This window comes from Ixodes scapularis, unplaced genomic scaffold (genome assembly GCF_016920785.2).
Source record: "Ixodes scapularis isolate PalLabHiFi unplaced genomic scaffold, ASM1692078v2 PGA_scaffold2__306_contigs__length_199485367, whole genome shotgun sequence".
NCBI lineage: Eukaryota > Metazoa > Arthropoda > Arachnida > Ixodida > Ixodidae > Ixodes > Ixodes scapularis.
Window position 1 is genome coordinate 151,103,042 of NW_024609857.1, and position 26,700 is coordinate 151,129,741.

A 26,700-nucleotide genomic window follows, 5' to 3' on the forward strand; every position below is an offset into this window, starting at 1 on the left:
TGTACTTTACAGGAACTATTTTTCACAGATGAAAGCGTCTTCAGAGGTCGTCTGCCGTCTATAAGCCCTCGCCTGTTCTAGGTTTATCACACCAAAGTCCTGAAACACAATTTTTGTTATAAATTTTACTTTCATAAGTAAGGTGGCAGTTCCAATTTTGTTCACCTCACTGCTTTTATAAGTAGTTCATAGTCCAGTGACACAATGAGGCGCATGTTGAGAGAAATTTATTTCATTTATACCATTGCTTTCAGAAAAATTGCATTCTTGATTTAATGTTTTTTTGACACAAGCAAAGCAAAACACTCCTTTGGTTGCACAGGCAAGAGTCTCGTCCCCTCAACATTTTCCATTTCAGTGGGCAACAATCACATCGCCACGAATGTTGTGATGGATTGGTATTTACACAGAATAAATACTCCATAGAATGTTTCAGTAGTTACAAATCACATTCTGCACCCTGTCATTTATTAAGGATAAGATTTTTGCCTATATTTGGGGCATTGTTTTAAACTTGTGGACATCTTTCCTTTCAAATCATTGTGTGAACATCAAACTCATTCCTTTTTCATAGACAGTACGAGATCCTTCCTCAGTTGTGGAAATCACATTGCCTCGATTGTTGAGTGCAGAGTTGAAACTAATCTTACCCACATTTTTCTCGGCAGCTTGGTCACCAATCTGTTGAATGTAATGAAAACTTGACTTCCTTGGGTCTGAAGTGCACCGAAACGATGTGCCTTGGGGCGAACGTGTTGCTAATGTAGCATAAAACAAAACGTAAAGTAACAAAAGGGCTCTAGCATGCTTCGAACACTTTCTCATTGGAAATCTGAGCACTCCAGTTTTGCAGTTGGAATGACTAGGGGATCTGGAATCTGCAGAAACTCCTCTTCAAAGGAAATGTTCAAACCACAGAATCTCGAATGAAATTACACCTGCCTTTTCTGCCCTCGGAGAAATACCGTACGGTTGCTTGACATCCAATGATTACTCAACAATGTTATTAAGCTTCACCTCTTGGGAGGCTCGGTAAACCAATGTATCTTTCTAAAGCAGGTATTTTGTCTATTTGTAGCGGAAAGAGTCGGGGATGAAAGGGCAAGGCATTTGTTTCCGGGGTTTCGTGGTCTAAACCTGGGTTTAGTGAGACGTTTGAGGAATGGAGCGGTGCAGTTTTTCCTAAGATGCCACGTTTTGTCCATCACATGCCTGAAGCAGAGTGGTCCACTTGCTTCCACGAACTGCACACACTACAGACACATGCACACACAGTTGCACACTTCACTGTCAACACAGGCACACACACACACGAAGATGCGAGTCCGCTGTTGCGAAGCGACGGAGCCCTTGGAAGCTGGCTCGAGAGTAGTCCGTCGTTTGGGGCGTTGCTGCGTTGCACATTTTGTCCGACAGGAGGCGGTGCCCTTCGACTGTTTCACAAAGGTCCATTTTCGTTGACTTCGATGGCATCCATCGTGCTTTGTGGAGTCCTAAGCTCACCGACGAGTTGAAATGCTCCTTCCTAGCTGAGGGCCGCTGCAATCAAAGAGCAGTTTGCTGTGGTTATTGGAACTAGAAGGATTTTGGGGCAATTGCCAAAAATTTAAAGGCTTATTGTGGTAGCTGTTGCTCAAGAAATAATGCATACTAATTTCCAGACAGGTTAAATTTCTATGACTGGTTTCCTCAAATTAAAATATTTCAGACCTCTAAATAAAACTTGTTCTCCTCTAAGCCAACAAATTATCTAAAAAGCTGTTGGCTCTCTAGATATTCTAGCTCATTTGTATCTGGAATTTTTTTTCCCTGCAACAAAGTAACTTATTTCTTGACAGGGTTTGCAATTGCCACCAGATGGGGCCTTCCCATTACCGATATTGATTGTCTGTTGCAGGTTTAGAGCAGGACAAACTTTTCCCACAAAGCCCTTCCCTACTTTAGCAGGGTGAATGCTGGAGAGGAGGAATCCACCAATTATGGCAAGCTGAGAGCACTGTAGGCCTGGGGGTAATTTGGGGGGTCAACCCCCCCCCCCCCCCCCACCCCAAAAATCTTTTTTTTTTTTTTAGTAAAGGGAGACAATTATTGAAGGACTACTGAATTGTTCCAGCTAGCCGGGGAATTGGGGACGGCCATGTCTGTACCCGTGATTTGTACAGTACATCGACTTCTACACGCAAAGATAGGAAAAGCCCACCCCCCCGGAAAATAATTTCTGGCTACGCCACTGACTGTAGGGGTGCAAATTTTTCGAAACGCGACATACAATTAAGGTGTTTGATTTAGGAACTTACGCAGATGGGGTCTCCAAGGAGCCATGGCTTCCATTTGCCAACCCTGCAAGACCGAGACCAGGAAACAGCGTAAATTGCACTGTCAGCTTTTAATACTTCAAGTAGCTCGGAAAAGTATTTTTGTAAGACGCGCAGAAAGAGAATTCGTAACGTCTAAATCTAAAGTGAACAGAGAAAAAAATAGCCTGGCTTAGGCATTCTGCTAAATGCAGTGAAAGTTTGATAGCACTTGAATGGGTGTTTGCTATGGGAATGATATGCAATGTGGCAAAAGAATTGTGAACGTATAGGGCGTCCCAATCGAACCTCCCTCTGCAAAAGGAGCCTGAAAAATCTGTGACTGCACATATAATGCTCAAACTTTCACTGAATGTGCACTCTTCTCTTCCTGAAAAAAAAAATACCTAGACCAAATATCTTGAAAAAGTCTACATCCTGTAAACCCTAAAATGAAAAACGATTAAAAAAAAAAAAAAAAGACGGACGAACACAACAAAATTTTAAACGCAGTTCAAGCTGCGTTTGAGATTTTGTTTTTGTTCATTTTTTTTTTATCGTTCCCCATCTCAGGGTTTACAAGATGTCGATTAATTACCAGCTCGCCTGCACTCTCTCACTGCTTAGAAAGGTCAAGGTTGGGCGCATTTGCAGACGACCGAGTTAGCGACACTATTTTTCTTGTGGCGCCATCTCCCGATAGCCGCAGCGAGCAGACGACGCACTCTGTTTGCTCGCTGTGCTTACTGGGAGATGGCGCCACATGTAAATAGCGTCGCTAACCCGGTCGACTGCGAACGCATTGAACCTTGACTTTGGCAGGTTTTTTGGTCTAAATTTTTTATAGACCCTTTCTTCATGAGCGCCGTCATCTTGAATTGTCGTCAATTCCAGTATGGGCGAAAACATTGTTTTGCCGTCGCCACGCCTGTAGAAGACACTTAGGATATAAGCGTAAATGTCACAGATTCTCGTTTTGCCTCCCCTTATTTTTTTACTAGTTGCAGGTTGAAACGTTTCAGTATTTTTTTGTCGCCCATACCGGATACGCCTAATAAGTGGCTGGGGACGAGAGTACACAGAAAACGTCTATAGATAAAGAGCTGCGCCTTGAAATTCCAGAGAATAAAATTTACTTGCTTACTGCACATTCGATGAAAGTTTGAGCTTTCTACGTGCAGGCGCCGATTTTTCCAGCTCATTTTACAGTGTAAGCTCCACTTTCGACACCCAGGCGTCATAATCGGATTATGGCTGCGCCCAAGTGCACCCCAAGCCAACAAGATGGCGACGCCCGGAGGCTGTACCTGCAAATGTGTATATAAATGACTTCATCCATGCACTTCTTCTTTGCGGCATTGCACAATTTTCTCTGGAATGCCGCCGTGCATACAAGCGGCCTTGATATTCCTCTCCGATTACTAGACTATTCTAATACGCAGTTCCTACCCGGCTGCTCGCGCCGGGTGGGAACTAATCTAGCTCGCCCTTGCCCCACCTGTCCTCTTCCTCTAGAGGCAAACCGCAATCCTTTGTTGCTGCTATTTGGCATTAAATATTCATCATCCTTCCTGTGAACACGCTAAGAAAACTAGGAAATCGCACTTTCAAAATGTTTCCAAAGAGTCGGCATGTCCCGAGGCCACTTTGAGGTCGTCCGGTTCTTTCTAGCACTGTCGTTGCCAGTGGCCGTCCACAGCAAAGTTTTTTTTCCTCCTGCAGTGCCCTGCCCACTCCAGGTCCCTTGTGCGTTCTACACTAGACCAGTAGCGTTTAATCTTCAGTTCCGAGTGTCTGTTGTCATCTGCGGTTGGGGCTCTGTGCTCTTCGAGGATCATACGCTCCTTTCGTAGCCACATCCTGGCGTCCGCCTCGTCATCTTCCACTGGAAGGATTTTGAGCAGATTGCTTCCCAAGGCAGGCTTCGATGCTGCCACTTGGTTCGCTCAGAGTGTGCCTCGTTAGTGTACATGGGGGGCAAAGCGTGGCTCACTGAACGCACACATGTCGGCACGTTCACTGTCTCCAGTGAACGTGCCGACATGTGCCGACATCGACCAAATTCCAGCACTAGGGCTGGAATTTGGTCGATTAACCTACCGATTAATCAATTAATGCTTTGATCGCGACTGATTTTTTTTTTAAACCGGTTAATCGGTTAAATTTTGACAGACAAAAAGAAAAGTAAAAAGTCAACGCCTTCACTAAGGAGACGTGGATGAGTGCACCTGTATAAAGGCAAATTTTAAGTAAAATTTTGACCTAAAAGTAAATTGTAGGGGCGAGATTTGTAACTCCAAACGAGTTGGGAAGGTTATACGTGTCCTGGCTACTTCAACGCCATGCGAGTGTCCGTTTAGCGCAGCAGAATCTATTAGGGAGTTTTAGTAGACCGTGTTTCCCTCTCCGCTACGAAGAAACCGCCACTGCGCCTGCGTGCCGACGGCCTTGGCTGTAGAGTTCCGGGTAGCGGAGGGGCTTAGCGGAGGGGGAAACACGGCCTACTAAAACTCGCTATTGTGAACAATCAAAGGAGTTTGCTATTGCCGGAGTGGTATCAACAAACCTCTTTGCCTCCGCGTCTGAAATAATAATCTCCGAATGTGAGTGTTATTTGACTGTTTTCAACCGCATGTCAAGGTTGACTTAAAATCTGAAGGTGTACATTGCACCGTTTATCACATTTTCAGCAAAAGGAAAACAATTTAATTTTTACATAAAATATATTATGTATAAAATGTACGAAATCGATTAAAGGGTGTCGATTAATGGGGTTATTCTTTTTTATTATTTGACGCCCTGCCCTACTAGGCATTGGGTCGCATCATTGGACAGCTCGAGGTATTCGTGATTCGAGCGAACTATGGGGAATGCGCTGGTCAGGCGAAATGGCGGACGAAATGAGGTCGTTTTCGTCGTTCAGCATGCGTACCACCATCAATTTCTTGCACTGCAGCATAAAATCGGTGTCCCATATGAAAGCCAAGCGATTTTTCGACGGCACATACCTTCTAGTCATTGCGTAAAAATGACACGGCGGAAGCATAAAAATAATTACTGGAAACAATTTTTCTATGCTGTCTACAAAAACCAATCAGCGATAGCCGACAACAGAGTTGAAACGACCTCCTCTCTTGAGCTTCTCGGCGTTGCCGCTACGCGGCATCGATTTTGCTGAAGTCGCCAATAGCACGATTCACGGCTCCGTTAGCTAGCCACGTCGCGGATCGTGCTTATCGGTTTCTGAAAGGTCCATCTTAGGGTGGTTGATATGGCTTCCAAACCGGTGTTGGAAGATGAGTGGCGTGCTTCACCGTTGAACGATCTCCACATCGCTCCGACGAGCAGGCTTATCCCAACTCCCGCTTTGTTTGAAGGAAACATCACCAGCGATATTACCTCTGATAGTTTTAAGGACGGAGTGCTCGATGGATGTCTCGGCGACGTCTCGACATATAGAAGGGACGACAATAGCTTCCAAGTTATGATCCGTCGTCAGTCATAACCTGTCATCATATACCGGCTTGTCATTCATAGTTTAACCACTGAGAACTTCTGTCTGAACCCGTGAAAGCCGCTGTTAGCAGACGTGACAGGTTGCACCCTACGAACTCAACGTCACCAAGAAAGTTGTCGAGCCAGGGGAGCACTTCGAAGGTGCGACAGAATTATCGACGAAACGACACATTGAAAGAAAAGAGAGACAAATTATGTCACTGATGACGTCATCAGTGTCTTCACCAGTAATGTCACGCGTCCCATAATGCGCCGCGCCTTTACGGCGACGCCGCTCAAGCCGGAAACGGGCGCCTCAGAGCTGCGCTCTAATAACGCGTTATTTTCAAGCTGAGGTGAGGTGTTCCTTTTTGAATCGCGGTAACGAGTAACGTACTTCGTTACTTTTCGAGTGAGTAACGACTAGCGGTATTTAGCTGCTCCATTTCAGCAACGTGTATATGCCTGGTGCAAAATGCGTGCGCGTCGCGCAATCCACGCTGCTGCGCATTCACGCGGCGCCAAGGGAGAGCACTGCCGACCGCTCACCGAGGAACACGAGCGTGAACGTTCGTGCGCGCGTGCGCGCTTGCGTTTCAGCTTTGCGCGAATGGCACCGCTTATAGTAGGCTCAAATTATTTATTATACACACACCCCAATTCTTTTTCTTTTTTTTTTTTTTACGCGGCAGACAGGGAATTACCGTAATATCCCGAGTCATCGCCCACCACCCTGCCGCCTGAAATTCATAAAAAAAGTCAGAAGGGCCATATGGCTCTGTGGGTGAACACAAAAAGTAAAAAAGTCGGGGGGGGGGGGGGGGGGGAACGCCTATTTTTTGTGCGTATCTAGCGCGGCTGCAGAAGAGGTACATTAAACTCAAAACTCGAATTAGTTTTATTGTTTTATACAAAAAAAAAATGCCCATGAAAGAATGTTTTACTATCGCGAAGTTCGTTCCTTGCATACGCGCCATGAACACCGCCGATTGGCATACAGCGCGAACGTTTGTTCCGTGAAAACACGTTACACCGCTAAGTTCTTCACGTTTGTTTAAAAAAAGAAAAGTTTACAAGAAAACAGAAAAACCAACCAGGCACAACGAGCGAGTGGACCAAAGAAGTGACGAAGAGCTATGCTGGAAAAGCCGGCGATCGCGTTGGCAAATACTTTGGCGTCAGGCCAAGCCGGGCGCCTTGTCAATCGCAAGCTCTTGCGCAACTTTCCTGTTTGGTGCATACATGCGTGCGTTCGTGCGCGGCCTGCTATCAACGCGGGTTAAGGCGGCGTTGCTGCGTGGCGTGGACGGCACCACGAACGCGGAGCTCGACATGGGACGCTTTACAAACGTCTGTGTGCGTCGTTCCAACATAACTTTATTCACCCGATGGCTTTGTCTTAAACATTGCAAAATCGCCGTCGCGACGTGCCGGGAGAAGAAGCGGGTTCGCGGCGACCTTACTTCGGCGGCGACAGACTTTGACCTTACACTCCTCGGTTACATTCCAGGATATGGGGCGTTCGCTTACCTCGCGATCCCTGAATGGGTTATCTTTCCGTTTTTTTTTTTTTTTTTGTAAGCAACACAAATTTTTATTTTGTTATCTCCATCGTTTTCTTTTCGTACGGATACTCTACGATTTCGAGGTCGCTCGCGGAGGAAATGCGTAAAAAAAGAGATGTGTATTTCACTCCGTTTTACTTAGTCACGAATGTCCTCCAACTGTAAACTCCGCGGGCGCGTCGTTCGGGTAGGATGAATGTCCGCGGATCGCAGAGTCAGCGTTGGGGTATTTCAAGGGGTGGGCCATGACTCGGTGCTTTTTTTTTGGAAATCGATATTGGACCAAAAAGTGGGGTGGGCGATGACTCGGGGATGGGCGATGACTCGGGATATTACGTATTTGTTCCGATTAAAATCTGGGCGCTCTATATTGCCTACAGCACTCGCGTGGTGTGATTGAACCGAGACATTTTGGAGCACCATTTTAGCAGTCACGAGTCCCTTTTTGGGGCGTAAGCGCGCACTTTGTTTTCATTCGTACCACCGCAAATATTATGTTGATATTCAGGTGTTGGCCCGTCCAACTAAAATGCAATGTCTACTTTGCCTTCTTACTTGTGTGCCGCATTTTGTTAGTATCGACTGTACAGCAGCAGTGATTCCCTCAAACACAGAACTCGCCGTTTAGTTACGTGTTCTAGCACCAGACACGGTAACAAGATGATGATGGATGAAGGACAGCGCGAACCGCTGTGAATAAATATTTTAGGTACGGAATCCCATTATTTATAATGTTAGTATTCAATATATGTCGAGCAATTTACGTTTTGTTCAAGTTCTATGGGTACTAATAAAATTAACTCAAGTCAGATTAAAAGAAAAAGCAAAAAAAAAAAATCTCTTGTCATTTGATTATGCACGCCCGTTACATTTTATATGTAGAGCTTCTTAACCAAAATCGGCATGATATGACTTCTTAAAAACAGTCTCACCGAAGTCGTCTAGGTTCTCCCGTGGTTCCATCCACTTCACCAGCTAATTTAGTTTTAATTTACTCCCACCTACATGAAAGTGATAATTAAACAAAAGTTTGAATAAAAAGAAACCAGATAGCAGTTTATATGAATATATTGCAATATCGCAGCATCCTTGCTAAATTCAAATTATAACGAAGATATCGCCATGATATCGCAGTTTATCATGTACACTAATCACGGTTTTACTCAGCGCGTGTGCGCCACGTCCTGGTCTGGAAGAGCGCTTTCCCCTTGGCACGTGGGTGCGCTGCGGCGAAGCGAGACACACCAAAATCGTGATCTCTACTCCACGGTTGTTGCTTCCTCGCAATACTCCAGTGCGCGGTGAGAAACAGACTCAACGAAGCTAAAGACTGGCCAGAACGGACCACGGACTGAGAAATATTCCGAAACTTCCCGGCACCGTGAGTGTTACATACAGGCGATCTAATCGAACAGCACGCTATTCGAGGCAATGAGGATCGAAAGTTCTGAAAACTCGCACAAGCCTATCGTAGCGATCCGGCCCGGCAGGCAGACGCGAGCTGTTATATGTTCAGTATTATTAAAGTGAAAATTAAGTTTTGGCGCAATGTTGGCGCAACGCACTCACATTTTGGTAAACGTAGTAGGACGTAGCAGGCTAAGCACTTCGGCGCAGTTTGGCGCCAATGGCGCAGCAACCGCATCACTGCACTCGCACGCGTGTATGTCTTGGAATCACAGAACGGAACGTTGAGATTCATTTCGAAGTGACACGATCGAAATCGCATCGGTAGGAGTGGAAAAAAAAAAAAAACCCCGACACGTTCATCGGCCAGCAGCGCGGAGCTTTGGGTGCCCTGAATTGCGGCACCCTACCGCATTCTGCGGGATGCCCCGCGCTGAGTGCGGGGCTTCGGCATTGTTCTCGCCAACCTACCCACGAAAAAAAGAGAAAAAAAAAAAAAAAAAAGAAGGCAGCAGTAAGCAGGCGGTTCAACGTATCCCATCCCCGCTGCGGCGTTTCCTTTCGCGCAGTTATTCTATCGGCCTGGGGAAAAAAAGCGAGATCGCTGTCCCCCGATTTTTGTCCCCCGAACTAAAACCCACCTTTCTTCGCCCTTCCCTTTTTTTTTTCTTTTTTTTTTTTGTAGGCTATTTTGAGTGGTTATTCATCCGAGTCGCGAACTCCGATGGAACCGTCCAATCGACGGGGCTTGCCTAGTTGTCACGTTTTTATGTCGGATCAGCCAATCACGCGGTGGCGCGCGAATGGACGCCCATAAAAGGAGCGCGACAGAAGTGCTCTGTACCAATCCCATTGCAGGCCAGGGGAGGGATTTCTGGGGAAATCCACGGGCCCTCCCGGGACCAAAGTGGCTCCGGCCGTTCTTTCACATTTCTTATTTATTTCATATACGACGACGTCCCGTTGATATGGGCACCCTTGTCCCCCCAAAAGGCGCCCGTAATGTGAGCTGTTCGTAAGAACAAGATTAAAATGCAGGCATTTATTCACCCAGCTCCTCCCCGGAAATGGTGTCTACATAGCCGGGTATTCATATTCCTGAGGTCCGCATCAACAAAACATAATTGTATTCATCAAAGAGAGAGAAAAAAAAAAAAAAAAGCTTTGCACAAAGAAGTTTACAAACCTCAAACGAAAATACCGAATAAGCTCTTATTCATATATCTTTCTTCACTGAGGCATCATTAAACGCGGGATGTATGATCTGGACTTTGGCTTATTTTTTTAGAGCGCAGCTCTTAGGCGCCCGTTTCCCACTTGACCGGCGTCGCCGTCGCCGTCGGCGTAACCGCGTGGTGCATTATGAAAAATGTCCCATAATGCAACGCGCGTGGAGGAGGAGGAGGAGGGGGAGGACGACGAGGGAGAGGGGAGGAGGAGGAGGGGAGGTGGAGTAGCAGGGAGGATGAGGAGGAGGGAGGAAGAATGTACCCTCCCCTCAGTACCCTTCCCTCCTCCTCCTTAAGAGGAGTGCTCTAATTCGGCATTGCAGGGAATTGTAAACGGCTTTCATTTTTTTTTTTTTTACAGCGGAAATATTGAAGATAAATAGCATGAAATTATGTCCATTGAATTCAGAATGCCCCTAAATTTTAAAAACAAACAAATATATTCTGGGTAGTATTTCATGTATTTTGTTTCTCTGCTAAGTTGGAAGCCGCAAGACCTACGTCTTACAAGTAGCAACGTATCATACGACAGGTTTTAAAGTGCTGTACTTTGAGACCTGTTGCCACAAGTTGGCGTGCTATATAGCGCGTGATCTCGTGGCAACCAACCAAGGTATGTTTCGCAATGCACCGACGGACAATTTCGTTGCTGGCCAGGAGCGCATGTAGGGAGATGTCTGGAACTGATCTACAAAGACTGCGTCCTGTATTTTTGCCCCTCCAATTTTCAATGTAAGATTGAAGAACTATCAGCAACTTCTCATCTCATGCGAATGTAAACGATTTCTGCACTGATTTTGAAAACAACTGAACACAAAATCACGAGTGTCGCTCGGGTTCTAACGAAAGGGGAACAGTGATGGAACTTCGAGCCCACTACCGCCGCAGCCTCCAGGCTTGGGTTGGGCTTGGCGAGGTTCAAACACATTGGAGCAGGGCGCCGCAAGGTTGTGCGTTTTAACTCCGATGTGTTTAAACCTCACCAAGCTTGGTAGCTGCGCCGGTAGTGGGCTGGAAGTTCGTCACTGTTCGCATTTCATTTGAACCCGATGATACACCCGTGAGCGACATGAAGGTGAACAGCCCTCTTCTTGTTTTTGACGCACCTGCAAGTTTTGGAACGAGCTCTGTTCCAGAGGGGGGCTAGAACGCAAAGTTTAGACCCCAAGTCACGTACCATTTGAGACGTTGAGAGTTAATATAGCTTAAGGGAGCCGTAAAACAGGCAAGAAACCAGATAAGGTGTTCACCTTCATATTGCCGGCGGGTGTATATACATGCACTAGGGTGCAGGAAGTAAACAGAAGTTGGCTCCCCGCCTGGAAGACTCCTTCTCGGAGTGCCACCCACCTCCGGCACCATCTCGTGCGTGTAGGCGGGCGCGGGTGCGTAGGGCGTCGGCGCCACCCTGGCGCCCACGGGACTGGAGCTGTTGTGCGGCGACGAGGTCTTGGGCGCCGAGGCCGCGGCCAGCGTGCTCCACTTGCAGCCGGGGTCCGCCGAAGAAGCGCCGGCGGCCGGGGCGCCCCACATGAGCACGCTCTGGCGCGTGGCCGCCACGTCTTCCTTGGGGGCCGCCTTGGCAGCCGGCCGCAGCAGGCAGTCCGACAGGCCGAAGCCCAGCTGGCGCTCGGGGAGCAACGCGTTGCCGTACGGGTCGCAGCACGTCTTGGGCGCCTGGACGCCGTTGTACTTGTCCAGCTGGCACGGGTACAGCTTGTCGTCTTTCTGCTCCTGGTACGGATACCTGGACGGAAGCGTGTTTCGCAGATCTATCGGGCCACGGTCTCTCGGAGCTAGATCCAAGAAAACGCTGTCCTCTGTATACGCTCATATTAGAGAGATCAACCCCTTGTCTAGTGATGAAGAGGATGCTTCCTGCATTTCACCGAAGCGCATTTTAGCGAAAGCCGGGTTAGATACCCCGTTTATAAAATCTTTTTGTAGAGAAACTCAGCTTAGAAAAAATGGTGACGGGCCTCCTTTTATCGAGTCAGCGAGCCGGTTGCTTGGGGGATTGGGCGACGTCAAACTTTTAACGTCTCCCCTGGTTTACGGGAGGAGAGAGAGGAGGGGGGGGGGGGGAGGGGGGGGTGCAAGGCCAACACCGCCTAGAAGACAGGGCCTTAGTGCTGACATTGTTGCGTCACCAGCAAAGGCCAACGCTGAACACCTGTTGGAAACAAGTGCTACGTCTGCCCTCGGCTTCGAATCAAGTTTGAGCCGAACGTTGACGTAATCGTCATGCCCAGTCTGGCCAACGTTGCCTTCGCTGATGACATCTCTATTAGCACCAGGCACGTAGCCACGGGGCGGGGAGGCGGAGGGGGGGGGGGGGGGGGGGGCGTGGGGCCCAACCCTCCCCCCCCCCCCCCAACCCAAAAAAAAAACTTCCATTTTGCTGGCGCCTCCTCTCCCCCCTCCCCCTCATACAGCATTTTGCCATGGGCGAGCCCCCCCCCCTCCCCCGAAACAAAATCCTGGCCACGTGCCTGATTAGCACTACGGCTTTGTTATCTAGGAGGTGTTGGCAAGGCTTGGGTAAGCACACCTAAGTGAATCATGCGCTAGCCCTTAGCGGCTTCGAGATTTGCGTACGCCGACCGAACGGATTCGGTAAACAGAGTCCCCTTTTCGATAAACGGCGTTTCTCTAAACTGCGTCTCCGCTTTCTCTAAACAGAGCTTCGATAAAACCCGCCCTTTCTCTTAAACGTGTTTCGATGAAAAGGCGTTCGATCCACCGTAGTGGACGCTAGCTGAAGGACGAAGCAGACGAATATTCAGCGCGTGAGGGCTCACGCGTTGAGAAATGACCTGGCGGCGTCCAACTCCAAGTTGTATCCTAATTTGGTATGCTGTCTAGGGTGGGGGAGACTTTATTTGGCTTGAAGTCAAAGTTATGGGCGCTCACGCGCCTTGAGCGCCGATCAAACTTGTGCGCGGGCACACTTCAATTCTGAAATGCCATTAAAAGTTTTTTCAAGTACATAGAAGACTCCATACCCGTGGAAAACACTCTGTAGCGTTTCAGAAGAAGCGAGGAGTGCTCATGCACATTTTTGATCAGCGTTCAAGATGGCCGAGCGCCCGTGTGCCCATAGTTTTGACCGCAAAACCACAGAAAGTTGTCCACGAGTCTAGTCTTTCGTAGTGGCAACTTGACCACCACTATATTCGTACCACTGGACGCCGCGCTCATGCAGGACTCAAGAAGATCATCTAAACGCTCTCACCTGGCTGTCGGGTCCAGGAAGCCGTTTCCGTATTGCGGATACTCGGGGGTGTAATAGCCGCTCAGGTGCCGGTAGTGGAGGAAGTTCTCGGGTGCCAGAAACCTTGAGTTGTCCAGGAAGAGGTTCTGCGGCACGCCGTAGCCGGGCAGGCCGTTGTCGGCCGCCGCATACGGCGTCGTCGCGTACACGTTGCCGTAGTCCTCCAGGTAGGCCGGAGGCGGCGGCGTGGGGGCCTCTCCCGCGGGAGACGTCTTGCCGCGCTTGCCTCGGCTGAGCAGGTCCCGGATCTGCGACTTGTAGCGGCGGTTTCGCTGGCAGCGCAGGATGAAGTCGTTTTCGGATAGGAGGCTGCCGCTGCCGCCGTTCCTCTCGCTACTCGTTGACGAGCAGCTGCTTGACGTCGTCAAGCCGGCGTCTAGATAGGTCACCTTGAAGTCCATCGTACGCTTGCCCAAAAGGTCCCGTCCTTCCTCCTCCCTGTCGTGGCGACATCGGAGAAAAAGGAGGGCGTATTTAGCGCTGGCTAGATTTCTTCGGAGAGAGTTACCCGTCAAGTACTAACTACATAGGTGCTCATTTTGAGAATAGTCACAGCCCTTTCTCGGACACCAAGTTCGGTCAAAATCGTGAAATACTCGCTCCTGCTGCGGGCGGCGCAGCAGGAGCGAGAGGCGTGTTGACACGCGACAGGGAAGTGCGGCCTCGACATCCTCTCCCACACCCTCTTTTTTTTTCTTTTTTTTGAAAGACTATGTTAAGACGGCACGACGCAACTACCGAGAAGCGAAATCACTCTGGTAGCTGCCGTTTTCAAAACGCGTTTTCGATCAGCTATGTTGGGCCGAATGCTGAGGCGACTGCGGTCAGGGACCATTTCATGCTTTAAAAGCCTAATACGTATACGATGGTGTCCGTGTTGAGACACGCAAAGGGTTACTTATGACCCGTATGACATCTGCTCAAAAGAAAACGCATATGCATGATGCAACTTAGATTTCAAACGCAAGTTTTCGCCGTAAAAGCATCCATTGTTGCGGACGGTAACCGTGCATAATATGTGCTCCCAGACATCAACTGATGCCGGAGTACACCTCGGCGTTCACTGACTGAATGAGGAGAGCGTGAAAAATCGCGGGAACTCACATGAGTGGCCTGTGGGTGCAGAGGATGAAATCTGGCTTGGAGTTCTTGTAGACCAGACGGGCGCTGGTCTGCAGCCACTGCCATTTGCCGTCTTTTGTGGACAGCCTGTAGGCGATTAGGCCTGAGGCGCCTGTCTTCAGCACTGGGGTCGAAAGAGAGGATGCGCCTTGGTGAGGACGCGCCCTCCAGTCACGATATATGCGCTGCTTGAATCGTCCAGAAACCTCTTTGGTAGTGATAAAGAACGACGATTTTGTTATGTCTGGTTTGAAGTTCATACGTTGTAACTTATAAGGTAAGTACATCTAGTGGATCTTAACCTCTTCCGTTGCTCGCCGATAGCAAATGTACGGTGCCCCGATCTTGTCTTCGACTGGTGTGTTAGCATTCTAATCCGCCCATACACCGAAAGTGGTCAAATAATGGCAAAAGATTAGGCACGGGGTAGTAATTGTGATATACCTTTGGGCTTACTTAGACGGCAAGAAATCGCTCTAATCTCGTTAGGATGCTTTGAGTTCTCGCTAAAATGTATTGCCTACAATTTTACGAATACGTCTTCTGTCTTTTTAAGCCACCTTGGTTCAAACCCTACAACAGCGCTTCTCGGAACCAGCTTTGACACTCGTGAAATCACAAAGAAGGCGAGTAAAATGCTGACAGAGCTAGAGCGCGATTAAGTTTTTTTGTTTGTTTTTTAAACATTATATACTTTATTTACTGCATCGAGTAGAGAGTAAAAGGGATTAGAAGTTTTTCACCAACGGTCCGTCCAACGATTTGCGGAGAGCGTTCAACGAATGTTGAGGCTCAATAACGGTTTGGTTCAAGAATGCGAATATTACAGGGTCGAGAGACTGGCCTGCAAAGTTGATCAAAGTGAATAGAACGTGCTTTGGAGCCTGAGGCCGACTTGCTCGAAGCAAAACGAGTCGCGTCTTATCTAGGGCAGTCTGAAAGTAAGTATGCATGCATGCAAAACTGGCGCACAAGCAGAGTCGAAGATTGCATCCACGTTCTGGCGCGCCTCAGGATTAGCAATTCTCTGTTTTGTAAATTCAAATACATAATGATTTCACATCGAGCAAGCCGGCCCAGGTCTCCTTCGAACAACATACAGATGTCAGAATGGAATGGCAATGCGTACAAATCAAGGCACGTTCCCTTTCTTCCGCGAGAAAACTACCTTGAGACCGAACGCCTTTAGAACACTAAATCGTTCTATCCCTCAGCATAGCCATCGCTACGCCCATCTAGTTGCTTTTACCTATGGAAACATCCCATTTGGGAGGCATGTACATTAATCCGATTAAGCCTGTAGCTAAAGAAAAAGAACAACAACTAGAAAAACGCGCCTCGACTGTTGTGGGACCCTGCTCGCGCGTAGCGTTGCACTCGAAGAAATGCCTGCGCGTCTACTTACCGGCAAAATACTCAAAGAGCCAGTCATTGTGATCTAAGAAATCAATTCAGCGAATGATGAGGCGGAACATCCGTTTAGATTTTGAAATGAAGTCTGCGCTGTAGCATTAAGCAATGCAGGCATAATGCCTTGCATCATGCCCGCAATGCCGCAACGCAGACTAATTTTTAGGTCAAAAAGGGCGTTTCGCCTCATCATTCGCTGAACTGATTTCCTAGATCACAATGATTGGCTCTCTGAGTGTTCTGCCGCTGAGAAGAGTCGCAGGCATTTCTTGGAATGTGTTCCTTTTATGGTTGCATCGTCGGTGAAGCAAAAATCAAGTCACTCCTGAAATATAGTCATCAGTCTCCTCTCGCCCCCTCCCTTTCCCTTTTCTAAATGAAAAGCCTAACTAAAACACACACACGAAAAAAAAAAGAATCTCAACATGTGCACAGTGTCTTAAAAAAAAGTAAAAAAAGAAGTTCTATCATTGGGAGGCTAATCAAACCTTCGCGTATTAAAAAAAAAAAAAAAAGGCTCCATTTTCTCTTTTTATTTGGGTCCCCACGCGACAAAAACGGTCACCTTTATACTAACTCTATCGAGGTCCGCGGACAGGGAAACAAAAACAGTACAAAGCCAACAAAACAGCTCATCCAGCATTTCCTTAGAGGTCTTCCCTTCTTCCTTTTCGGGCTCTGCTCAGCAAGCCATGCCACCGCGGTCGGTCGTCTCCGAAGCAGAGATCGCGGGCGATGCGTTTAAAGCGAATGCCATTACATGCACGCACACGGCAGGGCCCGACGCATAAAAGGAAGGGGAACACCGTCGACGCGGAAGCAGCATCAGCAACGCGCATTGAGAATCGATACAACAGAGCAACTGAAACTGCATTTGTGGCCACCGCGCCGCGGTATGCGATTACATCTCCGCGCCCCGCGCACCGCAAAAACTCCCCCCCTCAAAGCTCACTTTGATATCTGGAAACATGACAGAGAAGAAGAAGGAAACATTCCGAAGCGCACGAGATGTTCTTGTATACGCTTCAGGTACGCGTTAAAAGGAAGTCCTTTTTGTTTTCCTTTTGTGTGTCTTTCATTTCGTTTTCAAACTCGGTGTTAGTTCTCCTTCGACTTCATCTCGTCTCGGTTCGTGGATCTGCTGTGGTGTCTTTCCCACGGCGTAATGTGTGCGCGCGGCGGAGAGGGTGTATGCTCATTTTGCCGTTCAGTCCCGAAAATGATCGCTGTAAATCGTACGCTTTGTTTGTGCAACACGATCGGAATGGAAAGAGCGAAAAAGAAACCGAAAGGAAGACGTACGAATCGAAATTCGTGGCCAAGTATCGGCGGAGGAGAATGCCACGCTCGTATACTCTCTGCCAGACGCGTGCATTACCGGTGTTCCGTTTAAAATCGCTTCAACTGTTGCCTCTCGTTTCGCTGTAACAAAAAACATTTCTATGCGCTGATTCACGTGTCTTCTTTCACCGAATGAATTTGACCGTTTCTCGTTTTTTTTTTTTTTTTTTTTGTTGATGAGGGCACCAAGCAGCCCAACAAGTTATTTCTTTATTCGAAGAATTCCTGCTGCTGCGTTCAATCAACGTCCTGGAAAGAATCGTTTGTTAGGACAGCAGTGTTTCTCATCTTACGTCGACTGATACACACTTATACCTTTTTGGATTTTCATATCCTTTGATCACTGCTCGTGACGACGCATCGTGGAAAAGCGAGGAGTGAGTCGAGGTCTTCGTGTGACTCGCGAATGCATAAAGCGCTCTTCTTTTTCTTTCTCTTTTTTTGTGTATCCAAGGCGAAACTATAGTTTGGGCGACCGTGACATGGTGGTTTTTTTTTATTTTACTCACAGAAGATATTGACGAGCATCAAACTCTGCTGCCTATGTCTCGAAAGATCACTCTTTACCACACGAGTAGTTTCGACAAGACTCTCCCGGGTCCAAGACGAAAACAGGAGCGCGGACCATCGACCCCGAAGGAGGGAATCGAGCGGCCGTGACAAAAGAGACCGGCTATGGCTTATTGGTGGTAAGGATGTGGCGCCCTCTGGTGTAATTTCAAACAATAGCCCTGTTTCACGGACAATCCAAAAGCAACCAGAAAAAAACAATATTTATTCGCGGCGAGAAGTTTCGCCGCCTGGTGGAATGTTTTCACAACCCAGATTGAGGTTACTTTCAACTTCCTCTGCTGGTGCAGGCACTTTCAATGCCAAGCTTCAATGCACTATGAAAAACATTCACAGGGTCTCTTACGTTATCCCCAAGACGACTTGAAGGCCAAAGCCCAAGCGCCGATGCATTAAAGACAGACACCCCTCTTAATGTGCTGAGTCATCCTTCTTAATGTGCTGAGTCATCCTTCTCAATGTGCTGAGTCATCCTTCTCAATGTGCTGAGTCATCCTTCTTAATGTGCTAAGTCATCCTTCTCAATGTGCTCAGTCATCCTTCTCGATGTGCTGAGTCGTCGTCTTAATTCGCTTAGTCATCCACTTAATTCGCTGAGTCATCCACTTAATTCGCTTTAATTCCTCTCAATTCACTTTAACTCCTTTAGTTACTTTGTCGTCCTTCTTAATTAGCTTTGATTGCTCTTCTCTTTAATTCACTTTAATTCCTCTTAATTAACTTTGATTCCTCTTAATTCACTTTATAGTTCTTCTTAATTCCCATTGATTACTCTTACTTTTCTTTAATTACTCTTAATTCACTTTAACTCCTCTTAATTCTCTTTGATTCCTCTTCATTCGCTTTGCCATCATTCTTAATTTTATTGCCTCCAAATCGCCTGAGTGGTCACGTAAACGTTTTGGTACCTTTCGTATCGCCGACGTGTTTTCGCTCAAGGACTTTGAAGGTCGACTGAACGATGAGACATATAAGGCCTTAATAAAATAGAACCGCGTGGGTAGCACGTGCACTACCCAAAGTGAGGAAAACAGAAGCGTCGACCTAGCGAGCTTCTCACCGCGAATAAACTGGATGAATCACAGTTCGCGATATCGATATGCGTGCCCTTCGGCGTGCTCTGGTTCGCCGATTCTCTTAAGGAGTGCGTTCTTGAAATGGCCCGTGAAACAGAGGTATTACGCAACTTACCTTCTTCCGATAATATACCTAAGCAGCAAGGATCATGTATAGTTACATACGATGCCCGTACTAGAGCCTCCAATAGCAACGTTCATAAAGCGAATAGCTAAAAAAAATAAAAAATCTGTCTCGATCATTTTGATAAACCCGGTGATCACTGAAGGTGTGACGTGCGTGCATTACGCGCGCGTTGCGATTTTTTTTCCTCGGTTACGGGTAGCTTTGGGTGGTTTCGAATATATACGTTGCACACACTCTCGGTCCACGCTATGTCGCGTTGCTGGTGCAACTGCTCGCGTCGGGGCAACGCCCACCGCGGTAACTTTTGGTTCTCGCTCGATCGCTTCAGCTCGCATTGTCCAATTGACTGTACATCGCGGTTGTTACACCGACACCTTCTGCTGCATCCTGAGGCCGCCATACGCACTCTTATCGCGCGGATAATCGTCCAATTTAACCGTCTCTGCCATCTGCACGCAGGCGCAATGAGGACGCCCAGTGCATATTAGCTGGACGCGCAAAGTCGTCATTTTCAGGACGTCATCCTTCGCAAAGCGGTTTTTGCATGTGACACCACCATCATCGTCGGTGTAACTGTCAATTGCTTTAATAGCAGAACCACGAGAGCGAATTTCATTGGAAAGCAACACCAACGAGCCAGGTCTCTGGCGGTATACAGCCCCGACCTTTCACGGTTCACCTTCGAACTACAGCGTGCATTCTAAAACTGAAGATGAAAACCCGCATATACGCCACCGCTCACCAGTAAGCAGACGGGGCGGTAGAAACCACGTGCTCTTTCGACCAGTGATACGCCGATCTTTCACCACGTGATCAAGCTCCCGCCTACATCCACGCGCTGGGAGTGTGATTAGGTGATGAAAGGCAGACGGCTGATTGGGCCGGCGAACGCGTAGTTTCTTTCGCCCCATCAGCTTATACAGTAAATAAAAAAATTTACACCCTAAGGAGTGTAGATCACCATGCCTCAGGGTTAGTCGACACTGTTCATACATGATGCAAAAGACAGGACGTTCTCTGTAGGCATGACGACGGAGGTATATCTGCAGGCACGCATCAAGCATATTCGAGGCATGGTCGCTTCATATATGCTTCGAGCATGAACAAAATACTCTTTTTTATATGACAAATGTGACGTCATTCAAGAAAGAGACACGCCCCAGACAATGTCTCCTGAAGGCTATGCCAACACCCTTATTTCGCTGGCGAACACTAACAATATCCTAGAGATATTATTTCACGAGCAGCACGTTCAAAAGCCACAAGCAACGCGTACAGCTGTCACATGCACCGAAACCACAGACATTGAGGCAACTAAGCACGTACGAGACCGGAATCACGACACTGTTGACTGCTCCACCGCCATTACACACTCGGCATTTGAAAGATACAAATTTCCAGGTTTGTGCTTCCGCAATTAAGAAATTTACGGGCCTGCTGGTTTGTTCTGGTCAGTATTGCGCACAAAGCATAATATCTCGCAGTTCAAGAAATGCATCTGCAAGTAAAAACCCGTTTCCGTTCGGAAACTTAAAATTGTTTGGAAAAACGACCTTTTTTTTTTTCTTACTTCTTTTATTACTTACAGCCTCATTAAAATAGTCGAGCCTCGTTCGATAGGCCGACGGCAAACTGTTGGCACAGACCTTGAGGAAACCATGATCCATTTGCTAATGAGTGCATATATAAAATAACGAATTGCTTCTTCGTCGACAGTGTCGCACCGTTATCAGTTCTGTACAAATATGATTCATGGTCGATTCGGTGGAATGTTCTAACGTGACACGTCTAACTTATGGATGACTACGGATCCAGTAATGTGGCCAGAAAAAAACTGAAACAAATTACAGCAAAACACATTCAAATTAGGATCGTCGGCACGCGATTCGTTAGTTCCCCGTCTTCGTTATTGCGATAGCTTTCAACCAAGCGGGCTTCAGGTTTCAAAGCATATTTTTCCCAATGACAACACGCTAGGATCCCCGCAATTTTTTTAATTTTTTATAAGGTAGTTTTTGTTGATCGAGGTTATCTTGTTCAGTCAACCGTATAGTTTACCGAGCTGGACCAATCGGTTTGCCTAATCCTGTCGGGAAGGGTTCCGATGTCCTCGTGCCACCCGCGTCGCAGCACGATCGAGATACAACCCACGTGGAAGCCTCTCCTCGCGACAACGAGGCTTAACAGCGACATCGGTGCAGCAACCCCTTTTGGTTTGGTAGGGCGCCGCCGTATTGATTCGTAGAAGCAAACCCGACAAATTCATCGGTACGCCGCCATGCCTGCCACGCGTCCGTGCCCATCGCGTGCCGTGCGCGCCGCCACTGGAAGGTGCCCGAGTGGCATATGCAGCTCGATGGAATACCGGATCCGCCTCCGATGCGCACGGAGTGCACTCCCGTGGAGTCAATGGAAGACGCTCTTGAACGGCGGACTCGACTCACAGTCTGGAGGAGCGCACGGTTCTCATTCGGGCAACTGTTACACACTAAAGCGTCTTACACCTAAAAGGGTGCAAATCAGCCTATTTTAGGGCTAACACCTGGGAGAAGTTGATTTGCGAGTCACACCCTTAGGGGGTCATGAGGCACACATTTAGAGCGTTACATCTTAAGGGTGTTTGTGCAACATCCTAAACGCGTTACAAAAACACCCTTTAGAAGTTTGTGAGTAAACCCCCAAAAAATATGTTGCTGGCGATGTTAGCAGCATTCTTAATATATTTTATGACGAGCAACAAGTTTACAAGCAATACGAATCCTTAATGCAGACGCAATGAAGCCCGCGAGAGACCGGAATCCCGACCCTGTTGACTGATCCATCACCTTATAAGGAACCACGATCCATCCTTCGAAACAAATACCAGAAGCACTGGCGTCACCGTGTATCATGGCCTGAATTTAAGTTCTCTTGGTAGGCTGTGACAGGATCTCCAGGGGTTGGATATAGCTGTCCGCGAAGTTTAGTTTTTCACCATCGAGAACAGGAGAAGTCGCATGGTGCGACCGTGCGAGGACTCGATTGTAGACAGGATAGTTGATGAACTGCACTGGAATGCCATCCAGGAAGGCGAGTGCCATGTTGACAGAGGGGGCATGATGCACTGTCATGGTGCAGCAGGATTTCCCTCAAGTCAAATCTTGGTGGCCTTTCCTGATTTTCTCGAGGACTGCTGGCAGGCGAACGGTTCTGTACTGTTGTGCCGTCACGGTTAACTGGCGTTTGAGAACAACCTTGGTCTCGTGCCCACTGTTTCAGTGGAACGTTGCCACCATCTTTCCGACACTTCTTGGCCTTTTGACCTTCAGGAGTGGAGACTCCCAAGCGAAGATACAAACGGACGACTGGCGTTTTTTGGGAAATTATAGACGGTAACTCCAGGTTTAGCTGCCCATCAACATTTCCACCACACTATTAGAGTTCCAAGTTTTGAATCAGTGCGGAATTGTTTTGTACCATTCCGTCTGTGCCATCTTTTAAGCTCCCTTCAAATTGTGTAACACCCACAGAGGATAAACCTTTTTTTTTTATGCAAAGACGTGTTTGGGGAGACTTGTCTAAACACTTGGCGAACAAATCTTCAGAACCCCCTCGATAGTACCGCAACTCAAACGAGAGTCCTTTCTAAAGAGCCTCCACAACAGCGAAAATTTCTTTAGTCAAGGCGTCAATGATCTGCCAGTGCGATTGCCATCCTTCAAAAAGGAGCGGCCGCGCTTAAACACTCCGAGCCAACATCTTATGTTGCATTTCACAGTCCAATGCCCCCAAAAGCGCGTAACAGCCGTTCCAGAGATTCCGAGTCATTTAAAGCACTTCTGAAATCGTAAAGCCTCATCGCTTAAAAGTCCCGTATGTAGACTTCCACAGTCAAAGCCGAAAAAAGTAGACGTGCCATAATCTTCGCCAGTCCGCGGCTGACGCACTGACCGATGAAGGGCTATAGTTTTACTATGCTCCGTTTCACGATAAGTTAGCGAACTGTGGAGGCTGCGGCCCCTGCGACCCAATAAGAGCGTCGGAGCAAATCACGTGATAACATTTCATGGTTGAGGTCACGGAGGCCTCATTACCGCCAGACCTACAGCGCCGTCCGCGACGAAAAGTATAGTTCTAGGTTTGTTTTTCTTTTAACCGCAATTAGACTCACGCAATTCCATCTCTATTATAAACATATAAAAAATAAGGAATACATATTGACAAATTTATGAGTTTCAAATATATCTGAAAAAAAAATATGATGCCACATCCATACGGATGTGGCATCATATTTTTTTCACTCTCGATTTGTTTCCCCTTGTAGCGCCGTGGCCGTTGGCGATCGAAACCGTGTAATCGACCGCTTCCGCTCAAAACATCGCCCTGGCGTTAGCACCCGCCACGGATTAGCAGGTGAATTGATTGTAGGGCAGTGTTGTACGGAACGGCGTTCCAAAAAACGGCGTTCCTGGAACGCGTTCCTTTTAGGAGGGACGAAGGAAAGCCGTCGCTCCATTTTGCGTCGGTGGAACTGGAACGGGAACTCGTTACATTTTTACGGAACGGAAAAAGGAACGGCGTTCGTTTTTTTCATCCCGTGGGGTAATTTTTATTTTATTTCTAAGAGTAAAATTCTAAAAGTATAAAAAAACAATATTTTTACGAAAAGCAGCATTTTGTTAACTTTTTGGTTACTTATCTTAGGGTTTATTCTATGTGGTCCTCGTTTGGGAAAATTCCCGTGCAGGAGAGCCAGTGGACATTGATTCTTTTTTAAGTGCGCGAGACTGCGGTAGAAAAAGCAAAGCTTTTAGTCGGGGAAAAGTAGACAAAAAGAGGGACGTTTTCAACTCGACTACTTTCTTTGCTTCCACGAATGCTGATACACTCATAAAGCTAAGGCCGACTACAGCCATCACTGAACTTCTACAAAGATACCTACAGTTACAACGAAAGAACAGGTTACCAGACATCGAACGCACCCTTGTATCCCGAACATTGGTCACTTACAAGATACAAAGGAATTAAGCTTTATTCCTTCTCCTCTCGTCCTCCACCTTCAAACTGAACAACGATATTTCAAGTCCTTCACGAAGAAGTACTTGAAATTTTCAAGACTGACTTTCCAAAAGCCCTACCACCTTCCCCTTCACATGTTCGTCTTGCGGACAGCAACATCGAGAAGCAACTGAGCACTGTTAAGTTTGAGCAAGGGACTTCGTTAGATTGAAACGTGTGAGGTTGTTGTTAAACGCTCGTGCAGTGCGGGGTAACAGTACATTTGGCTCGTCTTAATCGTCCACAACGAACATGAATATGGTTGAAAGCTGATGTTTGTAAAGGTGAATATATCAACAAAAGAAACCCTGCTCCACCTTGTTTTCTTCTCCTGGTGCCTTTTCATTACGGTATTCGAAATTGTATGTTCCCATTCGATAAAACAGATGAAAAAAAGCTTTGCTTAATCTAACTAAATATGGTAATCAGCAGAATAGAAATGTAACGATACGTTCCATTTTTTAACTGTAACGGGAACGAGTTCCTTTTTCTCAAATGGAACTTATAATGGGGACGCGTTCCAAAAATCAGAAGGAACGTGGAGCGAGCTTTCGTTCCTTTTTTCGAGGAGCGTGTACAACACTGTTGTATGGTTGTCTCATGAACTGTTCCGTAAAGAGCTCGCTACTCTAGCGGATGGCAATGTTGCGGCGGGCGACGTTCATCCGAAGTTGGTTGATTTCGCAGCAGACGAGTCTTGGCCATCAGACGACAGCCGGCTTACTTGGCACAGTGACACGCACGCTCCCGTGACGTGGTGTCACGTGCCTCGCTCCGAAGCTCTTATTGGGTCGCAGGGGCTGTAGCCTCCGCAGTTCTCCAAATTACCGTGAAACGGAGTAGAGTAAGGGATGAGGCTTCATGGGGCCACACTTGATTTGCTTCCTCCACCGTTTCTGGATGTACCTCAAATCTCTATGCAGTGAAGGAAACGGCATTTGACATTTTGTACCATGTGTTGCAGCAACAAGGATTTAGAGCAGCCGCTGACGCTTTTGGAGTAGGTGCCAACGTATGTTGGCACAGTGACTTGAAAATTAAAGTGATCGCATCAATCGTTAAATAAATAACAGAAGCATATTACTTATTATCGCTCGTAATAAGAGCAGATTGGACGCAAAAACTCCCACATGGTACTTAAAAAGAAAAAAAAAAGGTTTAGGCTACATTAGGTTCCATTTACAATCAGTATTTAAAATGGTTTAGATATCGAGCATAGCTGAACACTTCAGTTCAGATCAGGGTGTAAGATAGACAGGTGGGGAAACGGCCCATAGAAGCCTACCGCAGCGCCGTGACCGGATTGTGTACTCGTCTGCTTGCGGGTACCCCCGATTTGCGACAGATGGCGCTGCGGCGAGAGGAAACAAATTGGAATCGGATTTGCGTGGAACTCTATGGGAGACAACCATTTCGTCGTTTACCCTGAGACTGGGGGGTTTTTTGAAGAGCAGAAGAAACAGAAAAAACAGACAGGTCTCAAACTCAGCTACACGTTTATTTCAAAAACTTCCTCTTATATAGTTCGTTTTCGTCGTCAACAACCAATCACATACGACTTGTCCTTTGCACCGTGACTTTACAGGTTCCACTATATCACAAAAGAAGCGGACACTCCCAACGTTTCCAAGTGAAAAGGTTCTAGCAGAAGATATGCCCCACAAAGCACCAAGCAACTCTTTTGTGTCCTCACAATAAACAGGACAACAGCCAACAACAACATCCCACTCAAAACTGGTCACCTCCAAAATTGTAGAAAACAGACAATACACACCGGTACACACCACAGACAATACACACCAACGAAGCCTTTCAGAATGACTAACTAAAAAAAAAAAAAAAAAAAAAAAAAAGCACTTAAAATTGTAAAAATTGCTTGCATCGGTTCCCTATTTGCATGGAAGGTTGACTAATGCAATTTCCCAACGATCTAATCCTAATTGTTTCTCTTACCACCCTTTTAACATCGTTCCTTTCCTTAACAACTACATCCGTTCCAGACCAATCCGTTGTGCAGTTTCTACACTCCTCCAGATGCTTAGCCAACTCCGAATTTGCTGCATTATTTTTAACATTCCTTTTGTGTTCTGTTAAACGATCGTTTAAACACCGAGAGGTTTGGCCTACATACTTAAAACCACACGCCAAAGGAACCTCATACACCACGCCTACGCTACACGGCACCGACTTTTCCCTATGCGCCTTCTGACAGCCCCTCTGAGCCGTTTCAAAAGGTGTCAATCTATCTAACCTAAAATCCGTGCTGAATACGACATCCACGCCATATTTTTTTGCACATGCTCTAAGATTGTGGGACACCTCGTGAAAATACGGAACCACAGCGTACCTATTCCTGATTTCTTGCGTCTTCCCCTTTTTCTCCCTGCACTGTAGGGCAATCTGCCTTTTGATGTACTCTTCCCCATATCCTGCCATTACCAGTCTTTCCCACTGGTTTTTTAGTGCCTCCGGTCCGAAATGCATGCATGATCTCACCAAAGCATTACTAATCAAAGATCTGACTACCCCGGCTTTTACATTTTTCGAGTGACAGCTATTCTTTGACAGAACTGGTTTTGGGTTTTCCTTCCCATACTCCCAACAAAGACCTCGTTCCAAATGCAAACGCAGGTCGAGAAATTGCAGGACCTCGCCCCTTGGCCTCTCTAACGTGAATCTCAACTCTGGCGCCGCTGACCTTACTACTTGTTCTAAAACTTGGTCCAATCCTTCCTGAACAGAGCAAACTAAGA

At 47.1% G+C, this 26,700-nt stretch overlaps 1 protein-coding gene across 1 annotated transcript in view; it reads right to left on the bottom strand.

Moving 5' to 3' along the window:
* Positions 1–208: 208 nt before the first annotated feature.
* LOC8030459 (aryl hydrocarbon receptor) overlaps positions 209–26,700 on the bottom strand; it is a 127,256-nt gene continuing 100,764 nt past the window's right edge. Inside the window, exons 9-13 of the mRNA XM_029992351.4 lie at positions 14,369–14,510; positions 13,226–13,702; positions 11,341–11,737; positions 2,298–2,340; positions 209–1,539 (exon numbers count right to left, since the gene is read on the bottom strand). Of these exons, the coding sequence (XP_029848211.3) occupies positions 1,526–1,539; positions 2,298–2,340; positions 11,341–11,737; positions 13,226–13,702; positions 14,369–14,510 (1,073 nt within the window). The 3' untranslated portion in view covers positions 209–1,525. The remainder of the gene's footprint in view (positions 1,540–2,297; positions 2,341–11,340; positions 11,738–13,225; positions 13,703–14,368; positions 14,511–26,700) is intronic.